The sequence below is a fragment of the Camelina sativa genome, chromosome 4 (assembly GCF_000633955.1).
Source record: "Camelina sativa cultivar DH55 chromosome 4, Cs, whole genome shotgun sequence".
In the NCBI taxonomy this organism is placed as follows: Eukaryota; Viridiplantae; Streptophyta; class Magnoliopsida; order Brassicales; family Brassicaceae; genus Camelina; species Camelina sativa.
The window spans coordinates 16,749,377-16,769,767 of NC_025688.1; the positions used below are offsets into that span (position 1 = coordinate 16,749,377).

The following is a 20,391-nucleotide window of genomic DNA, read 5'->3' on the forward strand; positions in this document are numbered from 1 at the left end:
TTTTTTTTTTTTTTTTTTTTTTTTTCTGTGTTTTTGGATTCTTCACAGGTTCATAGAAGACGGAGACTTGGTGCTCAACGTCTTGTTGGTATGAGAACTCAGCCTCAAAAGCTCACATGAAACTGTGAATTCACTGTGATTCTAGTTCTTTACGGCCTCCCACGGTACTAGACTACTTACTTAATTCTTAAATTAGGCTTTTGACAGTATAAATGACGACTTACCTAATGGATTTTGTGGATGAAGGTTACAAACCGGAGCAATTCTCGCCCACGGATGGCTAAGGCTCAAAGGTACATACTATACATCTTTTGAATTATTTTTTGATATTTTAATTTACAAACTTTGAAATATAAATATAATAAGTATTTAACTCATATCATGTTATTTTGTTATATGCCCCATCAATTTTAATTTCGTTATAACTAAAACTAAAAGCATAGAGGTTCTTTTAATTTCTTGTTTTTCTTAGGGTATAGGAACCTTAACCGTGAGGTAGAGGAAGGAATTTGCCAAGTCCTCTCTTACAAGCGACTTGAATCTGAGGTTCTCTCTGATATATCCTTCATCAAGAAACTTTCCTCCAACATCATCGGCGGCCACGTCGTCATCATCGTCTTCTAACAAGAAAGGAGGGAAGTCAAACGTGGAGAAGAAACTTGAAAAGTTCTATAAGCATCAGATATCTCATCTCCAGCTTATGGAGGAGGTTTGAGAGCACAATCATTTCCGCTACACTTGAACTTTTCTTTTGGATGGATCACACACGGGTTTGTTTTAAATTTGAATATAATATGAAGACAGACTTTAATCTCCCCTTGGATTTTGAATGGGGAGATTTGTTGTTTGGAGGTTATATAAGAACAAATGATTGAATACTAATAATACTGAAAAAAAGCATTTCTTTCCAAAGTAACACCAAGAAATTACTACTTAAAACTTGAGTCCTAAAGAGCGCAGCTAATTCTTGAAACGCATTTTGGTAAAACTCAAGACGCAAGAAGCAAAGCTTTAGACATAGGTATCGATCAAAGACTTCCTCATTTCACTAGCAACGAAATGAGGCTGAGATTGGATTGGTTTGATGAAAATGCTGTTAATAACAGGTAGCTCTACTGCAATTGTATCTGAACCACAGAAAACGGTCCAGTCGTTCACAGTCAAACCCGCGCATATCACTTGGCTGCAGTTCACGGTTCCTGCAACCGAAGGGACCTGAAAAAGATTCGCTAGTTTGACCATTTCTTCTACTTTGGTATCAAAAGGCTAGCTACTAGGCACTATGCAATAAGGTTGAAGTCTGAGGATGTAGCCTTTAAGAAGGACAAGAGGAAGGTTCCACTTGTACATGGAAAGGTGACTGGAATACTTACAACTAACTCTTTTCTCCAACAACTCTGTGATCGCATTCTGGACATAACTTCTTCCTCAATTCGATTGTTGGATACTCTCCTCAAATTTCTGGAGCTTAAGTTCGACTTGGTATGCTTGGATGAAACGGTAGCGCTGCAGCAATGTGAACAACCAGTAGTTTCCATTCTACCCAATTATATACCAAAGACGAATAAGCAGAGCTTATATTCATGTAAAAAAAAAAAAAAACAGAGGTTACTTAGAAAATGTAATGCTTGTTCATTAATTTCAACATCAAGCTCGAATTATACAAGATTTTTGAAGCTCAGACAGCATACACAGGAAAAATATACACAATAATCTAGCAGGTCGAGCTAATAATCTTGATTAGCCACCATTATAAAAAAAATTCATTTATGATACTCTGGAGGTTTATGATCTTCTCTTGATAATCTACAGTCTACTTGAGTGTTTTCAAAGCTACTCTAGACCCTAGTGCTGACAAACCATTCTCAGCGTAAGTTGTTCAACTGAAGATAAAATATTACCCACAGCTGATGATGGGTCATATAATAAAAATAAAAATAAAAACTTCATATATCTAATATTATATTTGAAGTGTTATTTAAAATAAAAATAAAAAATTCAAGAAATATATCATACATTACAATATTAGAAACCATTGTAAAAACACTAAACACAATATGATATTTATTTCTTAATTTAAAATAAACTATATATAAAAATTTCATAAAATTGAAATGCTAATAAACTTATTCTAACACAAATTAAAAATCCATAATACACATTATATACTTAACAACATTAAAACTTCATAATATACATTTTATATGTAATTGGAAATAATAGATATCAAAAATTAATATAATGTATAAAATCAATAACACAAATGGTAGTAAATTTATTCTCAAACAAATTAAAAATCCATAAGTTACAATTTAACAAAACTACTAATTTCTAATAAACATCTTACACCCATCTCTAACAAACCAATTAATCAAATCCAACTCTAACAAATCTAACACCCATCTCTAACAAACCAATTCATCAAATTAATAACACCCAAATAGAATCAATTAATCAAATCTAACAAATCTATCATATTCTTAAGAAATTTAACAAAATTAAGAAAATCTATCATAAAAGAGAGAACTTAGGCCATAAGAAGTTGGAGAGACTGGAAGGAGAGATTCACCAGATTGGAGGGAGAAATTTGCTCGAGATTCGTTGGATATTACGTGTCGTTGAAGAGAAGAGTCGAAGGAGTGGTTTGAACAAAAAAATGATATGTAGAGAAAAAGAATAATTGCTTTGGTTATATCGATAATTTTGACGAAAATTTTAATTGCTTCGTTTATCAAAATTTCATCGTAGTTGGTTTTCGGGCAAACTTTTGGACGGATAACGATATTTTGAGAATCTCAAATCCGTTAGTTATCCGTCAGTTATTCCAAGGGCTTCCCAACGGATAATCGACGATTTAGGGTACAAACCCCTTAATTTTATAATTTTTGTCGATAAACATGCATATGTGATGTATTATATATTAACCATGGAATGTTTTGTCAAAATAAACATCTACATGATCAAGTTATAGAAAAAATATTAAAAAGACAAATGGCAAATACTAAGCCATTTTTTAAGATTGATGGCAATTTGTAAAACACACAAATAATTAAGATTGTAGTTTAAAAGAAGATTAGTTAGTCATTGAAACTCATCCTTTATACATTGCTTCTAAAAAATGTGTGTTAGGAAACAAAAATGAGAGCTTTTACACTAACCCATCGATATAACGTCGGTATTTCATTGGTATACCAACAGACCAATAAAAACCAACAAAAATTTGACACAATGAATCAAAATTTGATATCCGTCAATAATTTGTCAGTTAAAATCGATAAATTGCCAACAATTTACTAATTACCGACAAATAACCAAAAGACATTATTGATGGTGTCTTCCAATCAGTTATCCGTAAAAAATTTGGACGGACTACCGACAGATTGTGTTTGTCGGTAATACAATCGACAAACTCATATGTCGTTAGATATCCATCTGTAAATTATATGTTTTTTTTTATATGGCTTAAAATTTATAAAACCAAAAAAATCATAAACAAAAAAAACGAACCATATCCAAACAGAAATACATGTAGTTTTTATATGGTTTCAAATTTATAACACCAAAAAACAAAAACAAAAAACGAACTGAAACTGAATTGGAAGCAAACCGAAAAAACCGAACGCCTACCCCTAATTTCAACCCAAAACTCTTGAAATTAAACACATGAAACAAAATGTTTGAATCATTAAGACGTTATAAATAAAATTGTTTTCTATTTAAATCACAACAACTTAACAAGATTACAAATATAATATACAAATCCAAAATTACAAAGACCAAAACTAATTCAGAAAATTTCTCATTTTAATTTATTTTTTTCTTAGTATATAAACAAAAAAATGTTAATTTTCCCCCGGCTCCTAATAAGTAAATAGCACGAAAATATATCAGTTTCCAAAACTCTTACAAAATAAAACCTTAAACCTTTACGAAGAAGAAAGACTCTTTTGGCGATTCTTCTCTCAAGTCTAAACCTTTGCGACGAAGCCCTCAAACCCTAACAACTCTCATTCCTCCAGCGAACTCAAACAATGGCAGAACTGAAGTTATCAGAGAGTCGAGACTTAACCAGAGTTGAACGAATCGGAGCACACTCACACATACGAGGCTTAGGTCTCGACTCAGCACTCGAGCCACGAGTCGTATCCGAAGGCATGGTTGGTCAAATCAAAGCACGCAAAGCCGCCGGAGTAATCCTTCAGATGATCAGAGAACGCAAAATCGCGGGTCGAGCTATACTCATAGCGGGTCAACCCGGAACGGGTAAAACCGCAATAGCAATGGGTATAGCTAAGTCGCTAGGGTTAGAAACACCGTTCACCATGATCGCAGGAAGCGAGATCTTTTCCCTAGAGATGTCAAAGACTGAAGCTTTAACTCAAGCGTTTCGTAAAGCTATTGGTGTTAGGATCAAGGAAGAAACAGAGGTGTTGGAAGGAGAAGTCGTGTCGATTTCGATTGATCGACCTGCTTCTTCTAGTGGGGCTGTGAACAAGACTGGGAAGATAACTATGAAGACGACTGATATGGAATCTGATCATGGTTTGGGACCGAAACTGATTGAGGCGTTGGATAAGGAGAAAGTACAGAGTGGTGATGTTATAGTTTTGGATAGAGCTGGTGGGAAGATCACTAAGCTTGGAAGATCGTTTACGAGGTCTAGAGATTACGATGTTATGGGGTCAAAGACTAAGTTTGTGCAGTGTCCTGAAGGTGAGCTTCAGAAGTGGAAAGAGGTTGTGCATACTGTCACACTTCATGAGATTGATGTTATTAATAGCAAGTTCGTTTCTTGATACTTCTCTGTATTTGTTAATGTTTTTAATTGCTTAGTTTTTAGGTTTTAAGTTGAAAAAGATTGCTTCTTTTTGCAATTTTAGGCTTGGAACTTGATAGAGATGGTTACATGATTGTGTATTTGGTTGATGGTTTAGGGTTTAGCTTGTAAAGATCGGGTTCTTTTCAACTTTAGGTTTGGACATTTGATACGTTTTCATTGAATACAGATAAGGATTAGTCCTTTTTACAACAAAGTCATTAACTGTATTCTTGTTTCATTTATGTGTGTTGTAGGACTCAAGGGTTTCAAGCCCTTTTCACGGGTGATACAGGCGAGATCCGATCAGAAACCCGAGAGCAAATCGATACTAAAGTAGCAGAATGGAGAGAAGAAGGGAAAGCTGAGATAGTACCTGGTGTTCTCTTCATCGATGAAGTCCATATGCTTGATATTGAATGCTTCTCATTCCTAAACCGAGCCCTCGAAAACGACATGTCTCCGATCCTCGTCGTAGCTACAAACTGAGGAATGACAACGATCCGAGGAACAAACCAGGTATCACCACACGGGATCCCAATCGATCTCCTTGACCGTCTTCTCATCATCACAACGCAGCCTTACACTCAAGACGAGATCAGAAAGATCTTGGAGATACGTTGCCAAGAAGAAGACGTGGAGATGAAAGAAGAGGCGAAACAGCTTCTGACTTTGATCGGATGCGATACATCGCTTAGGTACGCGATTCATCTGATCAATGCAGCTGCTTTGGCTTGTCTGAAACGTAAAGGGAAAATAGTGGAGATTGAGGACATTGAGAGAGTTTACCGATTGTTTCTAGACACCAAGAGATCGATGCAGTACTTGGTAGAGCATCAGAACCAGTACATGTTCAGTGTGCCTATAAACACTGAGGAGGCTACTGGAAGAGAAGCAGCAGAAAACGAATTCATGGAAGTTTGAGATTCACTTTATTCGAGTTTGGCTTCAGAGTTTTTTTTACCCACTTTTTCTAAAAACCACTTTAACAAAGCTATTACATTCTCTTTTTCTTTCGACAACACCCCAAGGGACTAATGGAAGTATGGAACGAAAGAACTTGTTTGAGGTGTTTGACACAAAAACACAAACTTGGGATCCTAAACCTATCTCTTTCAGCGAGACAAAATGGGACTTTGCATTCTCCAAAACCACATGTATTGATGGAAAGTTCAACGTGGTGTCTTATTGCCATCATGGTGTGATTGCTTACAGTCCCAAGGAAGGTAGATGGGACAAGGTTGGAGAAGAGCTAAGAGATGTTCTCTATACGGTTTCTTATTGCGTGACAGAGAACGTTTTATACACATATGTTTCTCACCGAGTGTTCAAATGGTTTGATACTAAGACAAGAGTGTGGAGAAAATTGAACGGTTTGGTAAGGTTACCTAAGTTCCCTCCAAGTTGTCGTATTCAATTAGTTGATTATGGTGGAAAACTGGCGGTTTTGTGGGTCGATCAATCATTGCCTTCTACTAGTGATGACGACAACTTGGATAAGATTTGGTGCGCGGAGAAGTTGAGTGGTTTGGTCATGTGTTTACAGTTCCTGCAGCATGTCGTTTTGAGAAGGTTCTTGCTGTTACTCTTTGATGAATGAATGTGTCACAAAAAGCTTGAAATATGTGTGTCAGTGTTAATTTTTTATTTATTTTTTTGGTGTATGCAAAATACGATGAAATGGCTTTATTTATATGACTGCGTTTCGGAATAAGATTTATTCTTCCGACAAAAACAAAAAACACACACACAGAAAAATCGATGAGTGACTCATCAGTCTTTGTCCGAAGCTACAACATCAATGTCGTGTTTCTTCTCTTCCTAAATCTCTTCACTTTCTTCTCCGTTGTTTCCTCCGACGAACATGTCTTCGGTAAGTTTGTGTCGGAATTGAATTTAGACTTTTAGGGTTTCGTTCTGTTTTTTTTTCCCTGGGACTCGAATTTTTCAGTTTAGAATCACTAAATTTCAAACCTTTTTTACATAATTAAGACAAATTCGACCAAAAAAGATCCAATTTTGTTTGTAAATTGTCAGTTGTGGGTGAAACTGGTTCGTTACAAGTGACTCTAAGAACAGAGGTGGTGATAGATTCTCCTGGTCTGAAGCGAGGTACAACATCGAGATGTGAGAGGTTACATATCAATGGATTACAAAGACTTAAGCACATTGATAGATATGCTCATTCACTGAAGTTGACCCTTTTGAGTAATAATACATCGAACAGTATAAGAACAAGTATAGACGTTTGCTTCCACAGGTAACAAAAAAAATCTAGTATCTGTGTTATGTGGTCATCGACCTCAGTCATGGATTTGTCTTAATTCCAAGTTTAAATTCTTGCTGGTTTTAGGAACTCGTCGCGTGCAATTGGAATGTGCTCTCATGGTCAGTGGGAGAAAGTTTCAAAAGGGTTACCTTGGGTTGGGATAATGTCACCTTTTGACTACAAGATCCTTGATATAAGAACCTATGGTAGCTCATCTGAAGTCGTCACCTTAAAGTTTGTTGCTAAACAAGGTATAGAGTTTGTCTTTGTTTTTTTTTGTGTGNCGATGAGTGACTCATCAGTCTTTGTCCGAAGCTACAACATCAATGTCGTGTTTCTTCTCTTCCTAAATCTCTTCACTTTCTTCTCCGTTGTTTCCTCCGACGAACATGTCTTCGGTAAGTTTGTGTCGGAATTGAATTTAGACTTTTAGGGTTTCGTTCTGTTTTTTTTTCCCTGGGACTCGAATTTTTCAGTTTAGAATCACTAAATTTCAAACCTTTTTTACATAATTAAGACAAATTCGACCAAAAAAGATCCAATTTTGTTTGTAAATTGTCAGTTGTGGGTGAAACTGGTTCGTTACAAGTGACTCTAAGAACAGAGGTGGTGATAGATTCTCCTGGTCTGAAGCGAGGTACAACATCGAGATGTGAGAGGTTACATATCAATGGATTACAAAGACTTAAGCACATTGATAGATATGCTCATTCACTGAAGTTGACCCTTTTGAGTAATAATACATCGAACAGTATAAGAACAAGTATAGACGTTTGCTTCCACAGGTAACAAAAAAAATCTAGTATCTGTGTTATGTGGTCATCGACCTCAGTCATGGATTTGTCTTAATTCCAAGTTTAAATTCTTGCTGGTTTTAGGAACTCGTCGCGTGCAATTGGAATGTGCTCTCATGGTCAGTGGGAGAAAGTTTCAAAAGGGTTACCTTGGGTTGGGATAATGTCACCTTTTGACTACAAGATCCTTGATATAAGAACCTATGGTAGCTCATCTGAAGTCGTCACCTTAAAGTTTGTTGCTAAACAAGGTATAGAGTTTGTCTTTGTTTTTTTTTGTGTGTTTTGCAAATTATAAAACTAAACAAGGTAGAGTTTGTGTCTTGGCAGAGTTTTTCATGTACCGTATCGTGTTTTTAATGATGGGGATAGTGTTGCTGAATCTGGCTTCTAGACTTAGCAAATCAGTAGCGTTTTACTACATTGGTGCCATGTCCATTGGAATTGTCATTCTTGTAACTCTTATCATTTATCAGGTATAAGTTTTCAAAAACAATATCAAAAGCTTTTTGCTTATAGTTTATTTGCTTACCTCTTGTTTAACTCGATCACTGATTGTGTATAGGGGATAAAGCGTCTCCCGACTAGAGGGAAGAGTCGGTTTGAGTTATTTCTCTACTCCTCTATGGTGAGAGTTGTCTTCTCTTTGACTTCTTTTGTTTTTATCAAACATTTACCAACCAAAGCCTTGTTTTTTTATCTTCTTAGATTGGTGTGGGAGGTTACTTTCTTCAATACATACGCGGTTTAATTCAAGATCTGCCAATGCGGATAGGAATCAGTGAAGATTTGCACATTCCTGTATGTAAGTTTGGATTTTTTTAAAGATTTTGGCCTACTTGTTGTTATGTCACATGCGTATGAATCTAAAACGGCTTTATGTAAAATTTGCAGCTGGCGATTCTTTTGGTTGCAGTTGTGTATTTGTTTGGAGCATGGTCAGGGTTTTGGACTGTTAAGAAATTTGTTGTGACAAAAGATGGTTCTATTGATATTGGTACATCAAACTATGTCTGTTGGACCGTCCGTGCTTTTGCTGTGGTTCTGATCCTTCAGGTACTTCGTTTTCTTTTTCTCTACTGTTTGTTGCTTTTGGTTCATCTTTAATTATAACTAAACTGTTTCGGGGATTGAAGTCATGATCTTGTGTGAATTAACAGAGCTCTTTAGATCCCTTGCTTGCTGGAGGAGTGTTGATATCTGGAATTCTCATCTCAACAATATCAAATAGTATCAGCAAAAAGATGTTAGCGCAAAGCACTGCGAGTTGTAGACCTGGCTTAATCCATGCTACTACGTTTGCTTCTCCTCTTCCTAGAGGTTTTGACCTTTCTTGTTCTGTGTCTCTAGGAGTCTAGTTTCATTAATACTAATCCATTTATCTCGTAATGTTCATGAAGAATCGTTTTTTTCTTCTTCTGTATATGGTCGTTGCAGGTTCCAACAAGACGTTGAGGGCAGTACCACTATCTGATTCAGATATATTCCCGTCTTCATTCCACAAAACACCAGAAGGGAGAAGGAAGCTAACGAAGGAAGAGTTAGAAAAGTTCACTAAAGAGAGCACGGAAAAGGCAATGAGGGAATTAGTTTCTTCACCAGGTTTTGGCGAATGGGCGGTGAAAAATGCTAATAGAATCAGCGTAAATCCGATAATGGAATCGTCCAGTAAATTGACTGATACGGTTAAGCGCGGAAGATGGTTTCTCTGGTTCTGAAAAGCAAGCAGCTAGGGAAACTTTTGAACCAGTCGGAGAGTGTTGACTGTAGAGACTCTTGTATTGTAACTTTTTAGGGCACGATTGTTGTAATAACCCTAATTGTTTCTTCATAGATTGGTTGTGTACGAAGCAACAAACATTGCTTTTATATATATATCTTGTGGAAACGATCTCATTGTTCTGTTTTGTTTTTGATTTTGAAATCAGCAAAATGATAACTTGTTACAAGATGGCTTTGGCAGAAAATGCTCTTGATCAAGAAAGATTATATATTTCATTTTATTTGATTATAAATCAAATTTCTTATAATGGGATATCTCCAGATTTATGAAATGCCTTTTGCAAAAATTAACCTGACATACAAAACTAAGACCTCCCACTTTTCCATGGGTGTAGTCATCACTCATCAATGATGTGAAACTCAACATGTTACTTAGTACATAGTAGTATTTATTTGTATAATGGAAGATGATGATATAATATAGGCCACTAACTGGTACTAGTGGAAGATGATGATATAACTAATTATGTAGAGGGAAGGTTTCAACTTTCAACTAACAATAACCTAAATTTTTTGATAACTAATAAAGAAAAGATTGAATATTGTGGTGTGGGTCAAGGGGAAATTGCATTTTAATTGAATAATTCCACAAAAGTGAGTTGGTCGTCTCTCACTTATAATTGTTTTAAAATCATAGTTTAACTTTAAACAAATAAATCTAAGATTAGTCCTTGGAGAGAACATGTCTTTTGTCTCGTAAACCTCCTTTATTAATCATCATTATTATCACTAATCCTATTTTTATTCCATTCACAGCGAAGAAGAAGAAGCAAAAGAGTTCGTTATATAGAGAGATAAAACAACCTCAGATAAGAGCAAACCATAGAAGAAAATGTCTTATCAAGATCAACACCATCCCGTTGGTGCTCCTCCTCCTCAAGGTAAATTACCAGTTCTTTTTTTCTTTCAAATCTTTTAAGTTTATAGGTATCTTTGTTTCTTGTTTCTTGTTTCTCAAGTTTTGATGTTGTTATTTTTCAGGGTACCCTCCTAAGGAAGGTTATCCACCACAAGGATATCCTCCCGCAGGATATCCTCAAGGGGGATATCCACCGGCTGGTTATCCTCCACCGGGTCAGGGATATCCAGCACAAGGCTATCCTCCACCGCAATATCCTCAAGGTCCTCCACCGCAGTATCCTTATCAAGGTCCTCCACCGCCCCACTATGGTCAGGATCAACATAAGAAGAAGAAAGACAAGGATTCAGGCTTTATGGAAGGATGGTGCGTTGACTCAAATCTCTCTCTTTTACATTATAACATATATAGTCTTAAAATGCTTGAAGCTGATGAAACGGACTAATCCTTTTCTAGATGATACATTTTTCTAAATAAATTTCAGTATGCAGTAAAATGGATAATTCAAAGTCAATATGCTTGCCTATGGATGGTACTTAAAAATGTGTATTTGTGTCATAACAGTTTGGCTATGCTCTGTTGTTGCTGTCTCTTGGAAGCTTGCTTTTGATCGGAGGATGATAAGCCGGTGACGGTCTTGAGGATGCCATTGTATTTTCCCATAATATAAAATGTTAAAAATATGTGTTTGATCAACATTTTAGATCTCTTCTTCTTCTGGTTATGTGTGTCCACGTTTTGGGTTTGTTTCTCTCCTTTATTTTTATTTTTTTTGTTATGAATATGAATTTGACTTGAGGTCTTGTTTATTTTTATGACTACTGATTGAATCAGGGTATGTGCAGCCCATCTTTTGTATATGTAAAAAGTGTGTTGTCACTTTTGTATCTAAGCCATTCCTTTTTTTCTTTTTTTTTTCAGTAGATGAACACAAAATAAGTAACTCAATTTTGTTCTATTTATCATCAAAAGTTTTATTAATTTTACTCATAACTATTAACCAATAGTAATTCATTAAGTTTTAAATTTATCAATTAATAATTCTTGAAATTTACAACTTTCTAGCATTAATGATAAAATTTACAGAAAATTAATCTTTAAGATACAAGAAAAAAAATCCTAAAATATCATAAATTGTTATACAGAGGGAATATTTTTAAGTTACCTAAAAACGTGAAAATTTGATGAATAAGATGAATGGTAAAAAATTAGCGGAAACACGTTTTCAGTAAAGATGTGAGCTAGGATCATTATACCATTCATCCTCGTTAATTTTACAAAATAATCCCTAACTAAAGGTTTAAGAACAAATGGGTGTTTTTGTAACTAAATAAAGTTTAAGACGAATTTATAAACCGGAGGATAATAAAGGGCTCCTCAAAAAAAATCGATACATTTTATCATCCTTCCTTCGTAGCTGAATCGAAAAAAATAAAGGTCAAGTTTTTGTGTGTCTTCCTTTGTCTCTGCGACAATTGTAGATTCAAAGTTTGATCCATGACACTCTTCTCCACAGCTTCCTCTCTCATTCGCTACAGCTTTCTCAGGCATGCGCTTCTTCTTCTTCTTCCTCTCCTTGTTAATTTTTTTTCCGATTTCCCTGATCGAAAGCTTTAATCTTTTTTTCTCATGCTTAACGATGATTTGGCTTGGCATTACCTATTGAATTGCTAATGCAATTGAAAAAAACTTATGGGTTGTTTTATTGAAACCAGATAGAACTCTCTCTTACATCTCATTTTGTATTCAGGATTATAAAGTATTGATCTTTGTGATTGTTTTCATCTGCTTTACAGAGAAATGAAGCCAAGACATTAGAAGCTTTTGTGTTGTTGTTGTTGTTGTTGTCGTGTGTGTGTGTGGTTCTGGAGAATTTTGAATTTTTTTGTGTGGTAAAGTTGTGTGAATGGGAGCTCCAAAGCAGAAGTGGACAGCAGAAGAAGAGACAGCTCTTAAAGCTGGAGTACTTAAACATGGAACTGGAAAATGGCGTACCATTCTCTCAGATCCTGAGTATAGCTCTGTTTTGAAGTCTCGTTCAAATGTGGATCTCAAGGTAAAAAAAACAAGAACTTGAAAGAGAAGAGAAGAGAGAGAGTATAGAAACTTACATTGTTGTCTAAAAACATTATTTAACAGGACAAATGGAGAAATATAAGTGTAACAGCTTTATGGGGATCTAGGAAGAAGGCTAAACTCGCACTTAAAGGAACTCCTACGTCGGGTCCTAGGCCAGATGATAACGCTACAGCTATTACCATTGTGTCTCTGGCTAATGGTCACATTGGTGGTGATGTAGGAGGACAGCTGATGGTTGATGCACCATCTCCTCCTGAAGCTTCTTGTGAACCACCAAGAGCTTTTAAAGGACGTTTTACAAGGTTTGGCTTCTTCTTGTATGAATTCTTGATGTTGTGGATGTAGAGTATGGGAATAGTGAAGCTAAAAGGCTTACTTTAGTCTAAGTTTCTTGAAGATAGATCTGAGTTCTGATATGTTTATTGTAGTGTGGATAAGATTATACTGGAGGCCATTACCAATTTGAAGAGACCGTTTGGTCCTGACGGCAAGTCGATCTTGCGGTATATAGAGGTACTCTTTCTATGTCGTTAAGCATTCTTTCTATGTCATTAGGCATTGTTGCATCTATATACAATCATCAAGGAACTTAGTGTAGCTGTAAATTTTCAGGAGAATTTCAAGATGCAAGAGGATATGAAACGGCTTGTCTCTTCAAGACTAAAGTATTTGACAAATGTTGGAACATTAGTTAAGGTAAAGAGAAAACACTTTGATGGAAATTTCCGCTTGCAAAAATCACATATTTATTACTTTTACTGAACAATGGTTTACTTCTTGCATTTGCTCTCACCTTTCAGACAAAGCACAAATATAGGATTTCTCCAAATTATATGGATGAAGGAGCGAGACAAAGCCTAAGGTCTCCTCAAGAGTTTTTGGAAGGAAACAAGGAAAATACTCCAAAACCTGAGGAAAAAAATCTTACTAAATCCCAAGTAGATGGAGAAGTTGTAATAATAAAGGGCATGACAGAAAAAGAAGCTGCTGCAGCTGCTGCAAGAGCCGTGGCAGAAGCAGAATTTGCAATAGCAGAAGCTGAAGAAGCGGCAAGAGAGGCAGATGAAGCTGAAGCCGAAGCTGAAGCTGCCCATATATTTGCAAAAGCGGCAATGAAAGCTTTGAAGTATAGGATGCATAGCCAAACTCGGTAAGAACTAAGAAATCATTGATGTTGTATGAGTACCATTGATACTGTATTGTTGATATTATCGTTTTGATATAATCTTCAGGTTATGTCATTATTTCAAATTTGCATTGCTGCAGTGTTTTTGGTCAGTTAACAGTGTACATTCTGCAGCTTGTAATGTATTCTAACTCCATTGACTATGTAAAACCTGTTCCTTTTTTCTTCTTCTGTTGTTGATCTGTTTTTCCTAGTAACTTTACAGGGTTCTCGCGACCCATTTTGAAACTGGTTTGAAGAGAAATAAATAAGGCAATGTCCATTGATTGTAGACAGAGCTTATTTCCCTTTCCTTGGATTTATAGAAGTTTTGAAAAGGCATTTATGTGTTGGTGTTTCTGAAATTTCAAAGCCAATAAGAATAGAAAACAATTCACATCTAATATACAAAGACAAGACTGGACCAAACCAGACCAGAACAGCAGGTTAGACAGAAGACAAATAAAGACAAACTCTTGTTTCACACGAATAAAATTGTCTTTAACAATCATCAACATAAGACTAAGAAGATCAAGAAGAGACGACATCTGTTGTTGGTGAAGTTAAGTTCTTTGATATTGAGTGATTTACAACCCAATCAGTGATCTGATCAATGGTGGTAGGGTTCTTGCAGGATATCATGAAACAGCAGACTTCTCTATCTGTAAGCGAACTAAGCCCCCTGCAACATTAACAATGCAAGAAACATCATCATAAGCTAAATGAAATGCCTTTTGGGTGTTCAGTATGAAGAAACAACTATACATTTCTTCTGTTAACGCTTCTTTGGACAGAGCTCCAGGTTTGTCAATCTTGTTCCCAATAACCAGAAGAGGGATACCGTTAAGCGAAGCATTGCTCAACAAATCATGGAGTTCACTTTTCGAGACACTTAGGTTGTCAAGATCTGCAGCATCAACTACGTACCTAGAATTGGAATCAACATGAAACCATATTGTGTGAGCCGGGGATTAAAGATAGCAGAAACCTGAGAGTCTAATAAGATCCTTACGCAATAGCAGAAACATGGCGGCAGTAACGTTCCCACATGCTGCGGAATCTTGGATGACCACCAAGATCCCATAGTCTGATTGTAACATTTTTTTTTTGTCAGTTTCCTCATGTTAAACCCGACCTGATAAAAGAAAAAAAGAAAAAACTAAGACGAATCTCTTCGTGTTGATTGAAATACGTTTTTTATAAGAGGTGTAGTGTAACACTTACGGTAGGAATCATGTCTTCACTGTATCCACCAGTCTAAACAAGAAAAAGATGAGAGTAGATATCAGATTCCACAAAGCAAATCACCAACAACTAAATGTTAAGAAAATATAAAAGGGATGCATAATACTATACTCACCGCAAGAACATTTACAATTGATGTCTTTCCTGCATCTTCAAGTCCTATCAGAGAAAGCTCCATTTCTTGCTTGAAGAGAAGAGACTAGTATAAACTTTATTATATAACAAACAAAAAATAGATTTTTCTAAAAATATCAACCGAGTGATGAAGAGGGACAGCACTAAGTTTTGTTTTTTACTTTAGTACAGAATATATTATTTTATATATTAGATTGTTGATGCCTGAGGCTGAGGTAATGGAGGCAACAAGCCACACCAAATATTATTTTACTTATAAACATGTTTACATACATACTGTAATTGGCTAAGGTACCATTGAATCCTCCTTATTGGCTACAGTTGCAGCTATATATTACGCAGAGTTTATATCTCTTCCTACTGAAAGCCCGTAGAATTATTAGAAGAGTAAAAAAATAAGGTCACTTATGTTTTTGTGTTTCCAAAATTGCAATTGCAAAGCCTTGAGAGTAGAAAACAATCCACACATCTAATATACAAAGACAAGACTGGACCAGACCAGGCTAGACCAGCAGGATAGACAGAAGACAAATAAAGACAAACTCTTGTTTCACAGGAAAATTTGTCTTCAACAATCATCATCATCATCATCAACCAGACAAAACAGGAAGACTAAGAAGATCAAGAAGAGAGAATAATATGTTCTTGGTGAAGTTTTAGTTCTTTGATTTTGAATGCTTTACGAGCCAATCAATGACCTGATCAATGTTGGTAGAGTTCTTGCAGGATATCATGAAACAACAGACTTCTCTATCTGCAAGAGACGTAAGCCCCCTGCAACAATAAGAACGCAAGAAAGAGAATTAGATCGAGCTGAATTGTGCTGTTTTTGGAGAAGTTCAGATGAAGAAAAAGCTATACATTTCGTCGGTTAAGGCTTCTTTAGACAGAGCTCCAGGTTTGTCAATCTTGTTCCCAAGAACCAAAAGAGGAATACCGTTAAGCGAAGACTTGCTCAACAGATCATGGAGCTCACTTTTCGAGACACTGAGGTTGTCAGGATCTGCAGCATCAACTACATACCTGGGAATGGAATCAACATCAAACCAAAATTGTGGGTGATACAAAGAAGAGAAACCTGAGTCTAATATCCTTACACAATGGCAGAAACTGCACGACAGTAACGTTCCCACATGCTGCGGAATCTTGGTTGACCACCAAGATCCCATAGTTTGATTGTAACATTTCCTTTTGTTACTTTCCTCATGTTAAACCCGACCTGAAAAAAATAACAAAAGTAGAATCTCTTCATGCTATTCGAAAAGGCAGGTGAAAGATGTAACTTAATAAGAGACTGTAGTGAATGTAACGCTTACCGTGGGAATCATGTCTTCACTGTATCCACCAGTCTAAACAAGTAAAAAAATGAGAGTAGCTATCAGATCCCCAATCACAATCTTCTGAGTGTTAAAAGAGAATATCAAAAGGGAAGCATAATACAATACTTACTGCAACAACATTAACAAGTGATGTCTTCCCTGCATTTTGGAGTCCTATCAAAGAAAGCTCCATTTCTTGCTTAAAGAAGAGGCTGCAAAAACATATCGAAACTTAATACCGAACTGAAATCACTTTTGCACAGGGCACACAAATAGAGCATAGAAACATAATTAGACACCAAAAAGAACCTGTTCTACATTCATTATATGCCATGAAAAAAGGTATTTTTTTTTTCCAACTAGATTGATCTTAATCACACCGCTAACTTGAAAGATGCTCTCATTCATACATGGCTAAAACTGGCAATCTAAAATCTTAAGACAGATTCACTTTTCTTCCCCTTAATGTCACCACAGAAGAACCATCATGTCAATCTAAAACTTGGCAATCTAATGCTTATAAAAGCTCGTCTCTTTGAAACTAAACGGATAAAAACTACAGGACCGTTTCTATGATAAGTAGAAGAACCATGTCAAAATCAGCTCCAACAAACCAAAATTAAGAACAAAACCACGATTCAAGTACAGCTGAGTCGATTACGGTGATGATTCTAATTCCAATTTCTTCATAAAATTTTCAAAATTCAGCGGAGCAAAGCAACAAACAAACTGAAAAAATCTCAAGATAAAACATAATTTTTGAGCTCAATATAATCAAAACAAGAGAAGAAAGATTGAAATCTTAAAAGGAGGGATCTCACACACCTACGAAGCCAATTGAGAAAAGCTTCCCACAAACCCATTGATGATTTCACCCCAAAAAAAAAAAAAGCTCCGAATAAAACAGATCCGCCGGTTAGATTCTCCTCCACGGGATCTATCTGAGAAGAGAAGCTTCTTCTTCTTCTTCTTCTTTGTCCTCCTCGTTCGTCGCCTGCTCCCTCTCTCTCTCTCTCTCTCTCTCCCAGTGACGGCGAATTAAAAAGAGTCAAAGCTACGTAATCACTACCGTTCGATTTTTCTTCTGGTCCACCGAATCAACGGTTTAGATCTTCTTTTAATTTTTTGGTTGATACACCGAGATTCATGGGGTTGCTATTTTTAAAATTAATCAATTATTAATTTTACAAAATTAAATTAGCCAATCAGAGGAGAGATACGGTGACACATATACACCAGAAGTTAGGAATAAGAGAATTGTATGGATTAAATAACATCAATCACCTAGTTACATAGTTAAGAGAATTGTATGCCACTCGCGTTTTAAGAAGTCCATAGTCTTTTTTTGTATTTATAGCTGGGGACGGTGGTAGCCGCCAAAAGATTTTGGCGGTGGTGGTGATACTGATATGATCGGGAATGTGTAGTTACACGTGTCGTTACTCAATAATTTGTGGGTTGAAATCTATATGTTAATGGGTTCTTTGTCATGGGCCTTTTTTTGACCCACTATTGATGAGTCGACCCATCAATGATTCTTTTTTTTTCTTTTCTTGTAATGATGATAATGTTATTTACACCTTTCATTTCCATTCATGAATCTCTTTATTGTATTTCCTAATGAAATGTTTAATTGCAGTCAAGTTTATCTTCTTTTTTCTTTTTGTTAGCAAAATACAAGATCAGCTCAAACGAACCAATTGGAAGAAAATTGTTTACATAGATAATTTGATGCGATTCTACTCTAGCACGATGTGCTAGCTTATCTGCTATACCATTCTGTGATCGAGGGACTAAGACAATAGAAAAGGAGAGAAATTCCTCCTTATCCACTTCTATCTCATCCAAATAAGACTTGAATGCAGGTCACTCAGAGGGCGAAGACACCATTTTCACCAAGTCAGAGCAATCAGTAAGAAAAACGACATTCTGATTATCTGCACCAATCATACACCGTATTGCCCAAACTGGAGCTTCGACCTCTGCATGTAGGGGGAACGACTCCGTCAGAGATTAGCTGCAACCATAGTGGGGGGTTCCCCTGCAGGGGAAATGCAGTACCATCCTCTACCAGCATACTGGTCAGTCGCCTTCCAAGATCCATCCACAAAACACCGATAACTGGTTGCATACCTATTAAGCACCAAATCTGCATTTACCCTAGAACCATGAGCCGGCCAAGACCCACCTTGTAGCAAGTCCCCCACAACATCATCCTATGCCGAAAACCAACCCTTAGCTTCTTCCTCCGCGAAACGCAAAATCGCTAGTGGGTTAGAATCCAGATTACTAAAAAATTTATCATTCTGAGCCTTCCAAATATACCAAGGAATCCACAGGTAGATATCCGCCAAAGGAATCTGTTGGAATCTCCAAAACAAAATATCCATGTTTGCATAGATAGACTCCGAGGAAAAACCGTCCGGAGTGGCCGAAAACGAGGATAAAGCCCAAACCTGTCTCGCCGAGGGACACTCAAACAGGGGCATGATTGATTGTCTCTTCCGGACAGCCACAAATCACACACTCAATATCACAACCTATACAACGTTTCCGAAGATTAGATGTTGTCGCCACACATCCCGTGATTGCTTACCACAAAAAAATGTTGTATTTTTGGAGGACACCGGATTTGCCAAACAAAAGCATGTAAAGGTGTAATATTTGGGCCAGAAATTTGCAAAACAGAAGAAGCAAGCTGATTCTGCCGCAACGCAGAATACCAAGATTTAACCGTATAGATACCAGTTTTTGTCAAGTGCCAACCCAACCTATCCAGTGAGTTTGGATTACCTAAAGGTAAAGCAGAAATGATGACAACATCCTCCAGCTCAAAAGTGGCTGAAAGCAACGCCAAATTCCAGGAGTTTGAGCTCCTGTCAACGAAGTTTTAACTCTAAGCGTAGGATCGAAAGATGATCGCGAACGCAGTGCTGGTCTCGGGAATTGGGCAAGAATCCAGGGATCAGACCATACTGAAATGGAATCCCCTGATCCTACCCGTTTAATAAGTCATTTGTTTACCAGAGAGCGAGCAGATACCATACTCCGCCATCCATAAGACGGTGAGTAAGATGTAATCGGATCCAAAGGATTAGAATACCTATAATAGCGACCCTTAAAAACTCGAGCAAATAAATAGTCGGGGACTATAATCAACCGCCATAGTTGTTTAGCCAACAGAGCAGTGTTAAAGTCATCCAAACATCGAAAACCCAACCCCCCTTCAAACTTACCCAGACAAAGCTTATCTCAGACGGCCCAATGTAAACCTCGCGATTTCCCGGATGAGCTCCACCAATAATTAGATATCGCACTCGTAAGCTTTCGTGTGACAGTTTTCGGCAGACGAAAGCAAGACATGACAAAAGTAGGCACAACGGTAGCCACCGACTTGATCGTCACCCCTTTCCCGCCCCGTGATAACAACCTCGTAGGCTAGCCACCTGTCCGTTTTTGTAATCTATCTTGAACAAAAGAGAAATTTTTTATTTTTGAACCACCAAAACTTTCAGGTATACCCAAATAAGAGCTCATGCCACCCAAATTTGTGATTCCCAAAATTCCTTTTAATAGGCAAATTCTTATCCACTGTATGCCTGACTTGAACCGAGGATTTTTAAAAGTTAATTTGTTGACTAGAAACCCGTGCTTACAGTAATTTGTATGCACAAGTTTCAAGTCAAGTTTATCTTCTAAAATAATAAATAATGATTTACTTATTTCTTTTGTCTTTGGTGCCATGTTTAGAAGATTGGAGTGTGATTTTGACTAAAATGAGTAGTGTTAAAGAAAAAGAAAAAATAAAAGCTTTCAGTATGTTGCAAAACTATAAATAAATTAAAGTTTTAAAGAGTTGCCCTTCATTAACTTTTCTCTAATTGTTTGGCTTCTTCATTAACTGTAAACATAAATAAATTGAACAAGC

The 20,391-nt window shown here is 36.5% G+C and overlaps 5 protein-coding genes and 2 pseudogenes across 6 annotated transcripts; 5 read left to right on the forward strand and 2 right to left on the reverse strand.

Moving 5' to 3' along the window:
- On the forward strand, positions 4,032-5,740 carry LOC104780808 (annotated as a pseudogene).
- LOC109132515 (F-box/kelch-repeat protein At5g51250-like) lies at positions 5,862-6,416 on the forward strand. Its single transcript, XM_019244156.1, has one exon. It carries the CDS (start codon positions 5,862-5,864, stop codon positions 6,414-6,416), a length of 555 nt encoding a protein of 184 aa, XP_019099701.1.
- Positions 6,471-9,781, forward strand: LOC104780809. Of its 2 annotated transcripts, none has more exons than XM_010505350.2 (10): positions 6,471-6,641; positions 7,436-7,483; positions 7,648-7,870; positions 7,964-8,130; positions 8,210-8,355; positions 8,445-8,507; positions 8,588-8,680; positions 8,774-8,935; positions 9,040-9,199; positions 9,317-9,781. In XM_010505350.2, exons 1-10 carry the CDS (start codon positions 6,578-6,580, stop codon positions 9,595-9,597), a joined length of 1,407 nt encoding a protein of 468 aa, XP_010503652.1. In that variant the 5' UTR covers positions 6,471-6,577; the 3' UTR covers positions 9,598-9,781. The 2 variants fall into 2 exon arrangements, with proteins under 2 accessions (XP_010503652.1, XP_010503651.1); XM_010505349.2 differs by having other exon boundaries at positions 6,541-6,575; positions 7,370-7,483.
- LOC104780810 lies at positions 9,987-11,428 on the forward strand. The gene is made up of 4 exons (XM_010505351.2): positions 9,987-9,992; positions 10,330-10,542; positions 10,643-10,886; positions 11,085-11,428. Exons 1-4 carry the CDS (start codon positions 9,987-9,989, stop codon positions 11,150-11,152), a joined length of 531 nt encoding a protein of 176 aa, XP_010503653.2. The 3' UTR covers positions 11,153-11,428.
- On the forward strand, positions 11,930-13,952 carry LOC104780811 (telomere repeat-binding factor 3-like). The gene is made up of 6 exons (XM_010505352.2): positions 11,930-12,067; positions 12,317-12,576; positions 12,660-12,901; positions 13,028-13,112; positions 13,212-13,295; positions 13,400-13,952. The coding sequence occupies exons 2-6, from the start codon at positions 12,427-12,429 to the stop codon at positions 13,751-13,753; spliced, it is 915 nt and encodes a 304-aa protein (XP_010503654.1). The 5' UTR covers positions 11,930-12,067; positions 12,317-12,426; the 3' UTR covers positions 13,754-13,952.
- LOC104780812 lies at positions 14,150-15,407 on the reverse strand (annotated as a pseudogene).
- On the reverse strand, positions 15,592-17,492 carry LOC104780813 (ADP-ribosylation factor-like protein 8A). The gene is made up of 6 exons (XM_010505353.2): positions 17,289-17,492; positions 16,594-16,675; positions 16,461-16,493; positions 16,242-16,363; positions 16,006-16,167; positions 15,592-15,918 (listed from the first exon to the last, which is right to left on the reverse strand). Exons 1-6 carry the CDS (start codon positions 17,324-17,326, stop codon positions 15,801-15,803), a joined length of 555 nt encoding a protein of 184 aa, XP_010503655.1. The 5' UTR covers positions 17,327-17,492; the 3' UTR covers positions 15,592-15,800.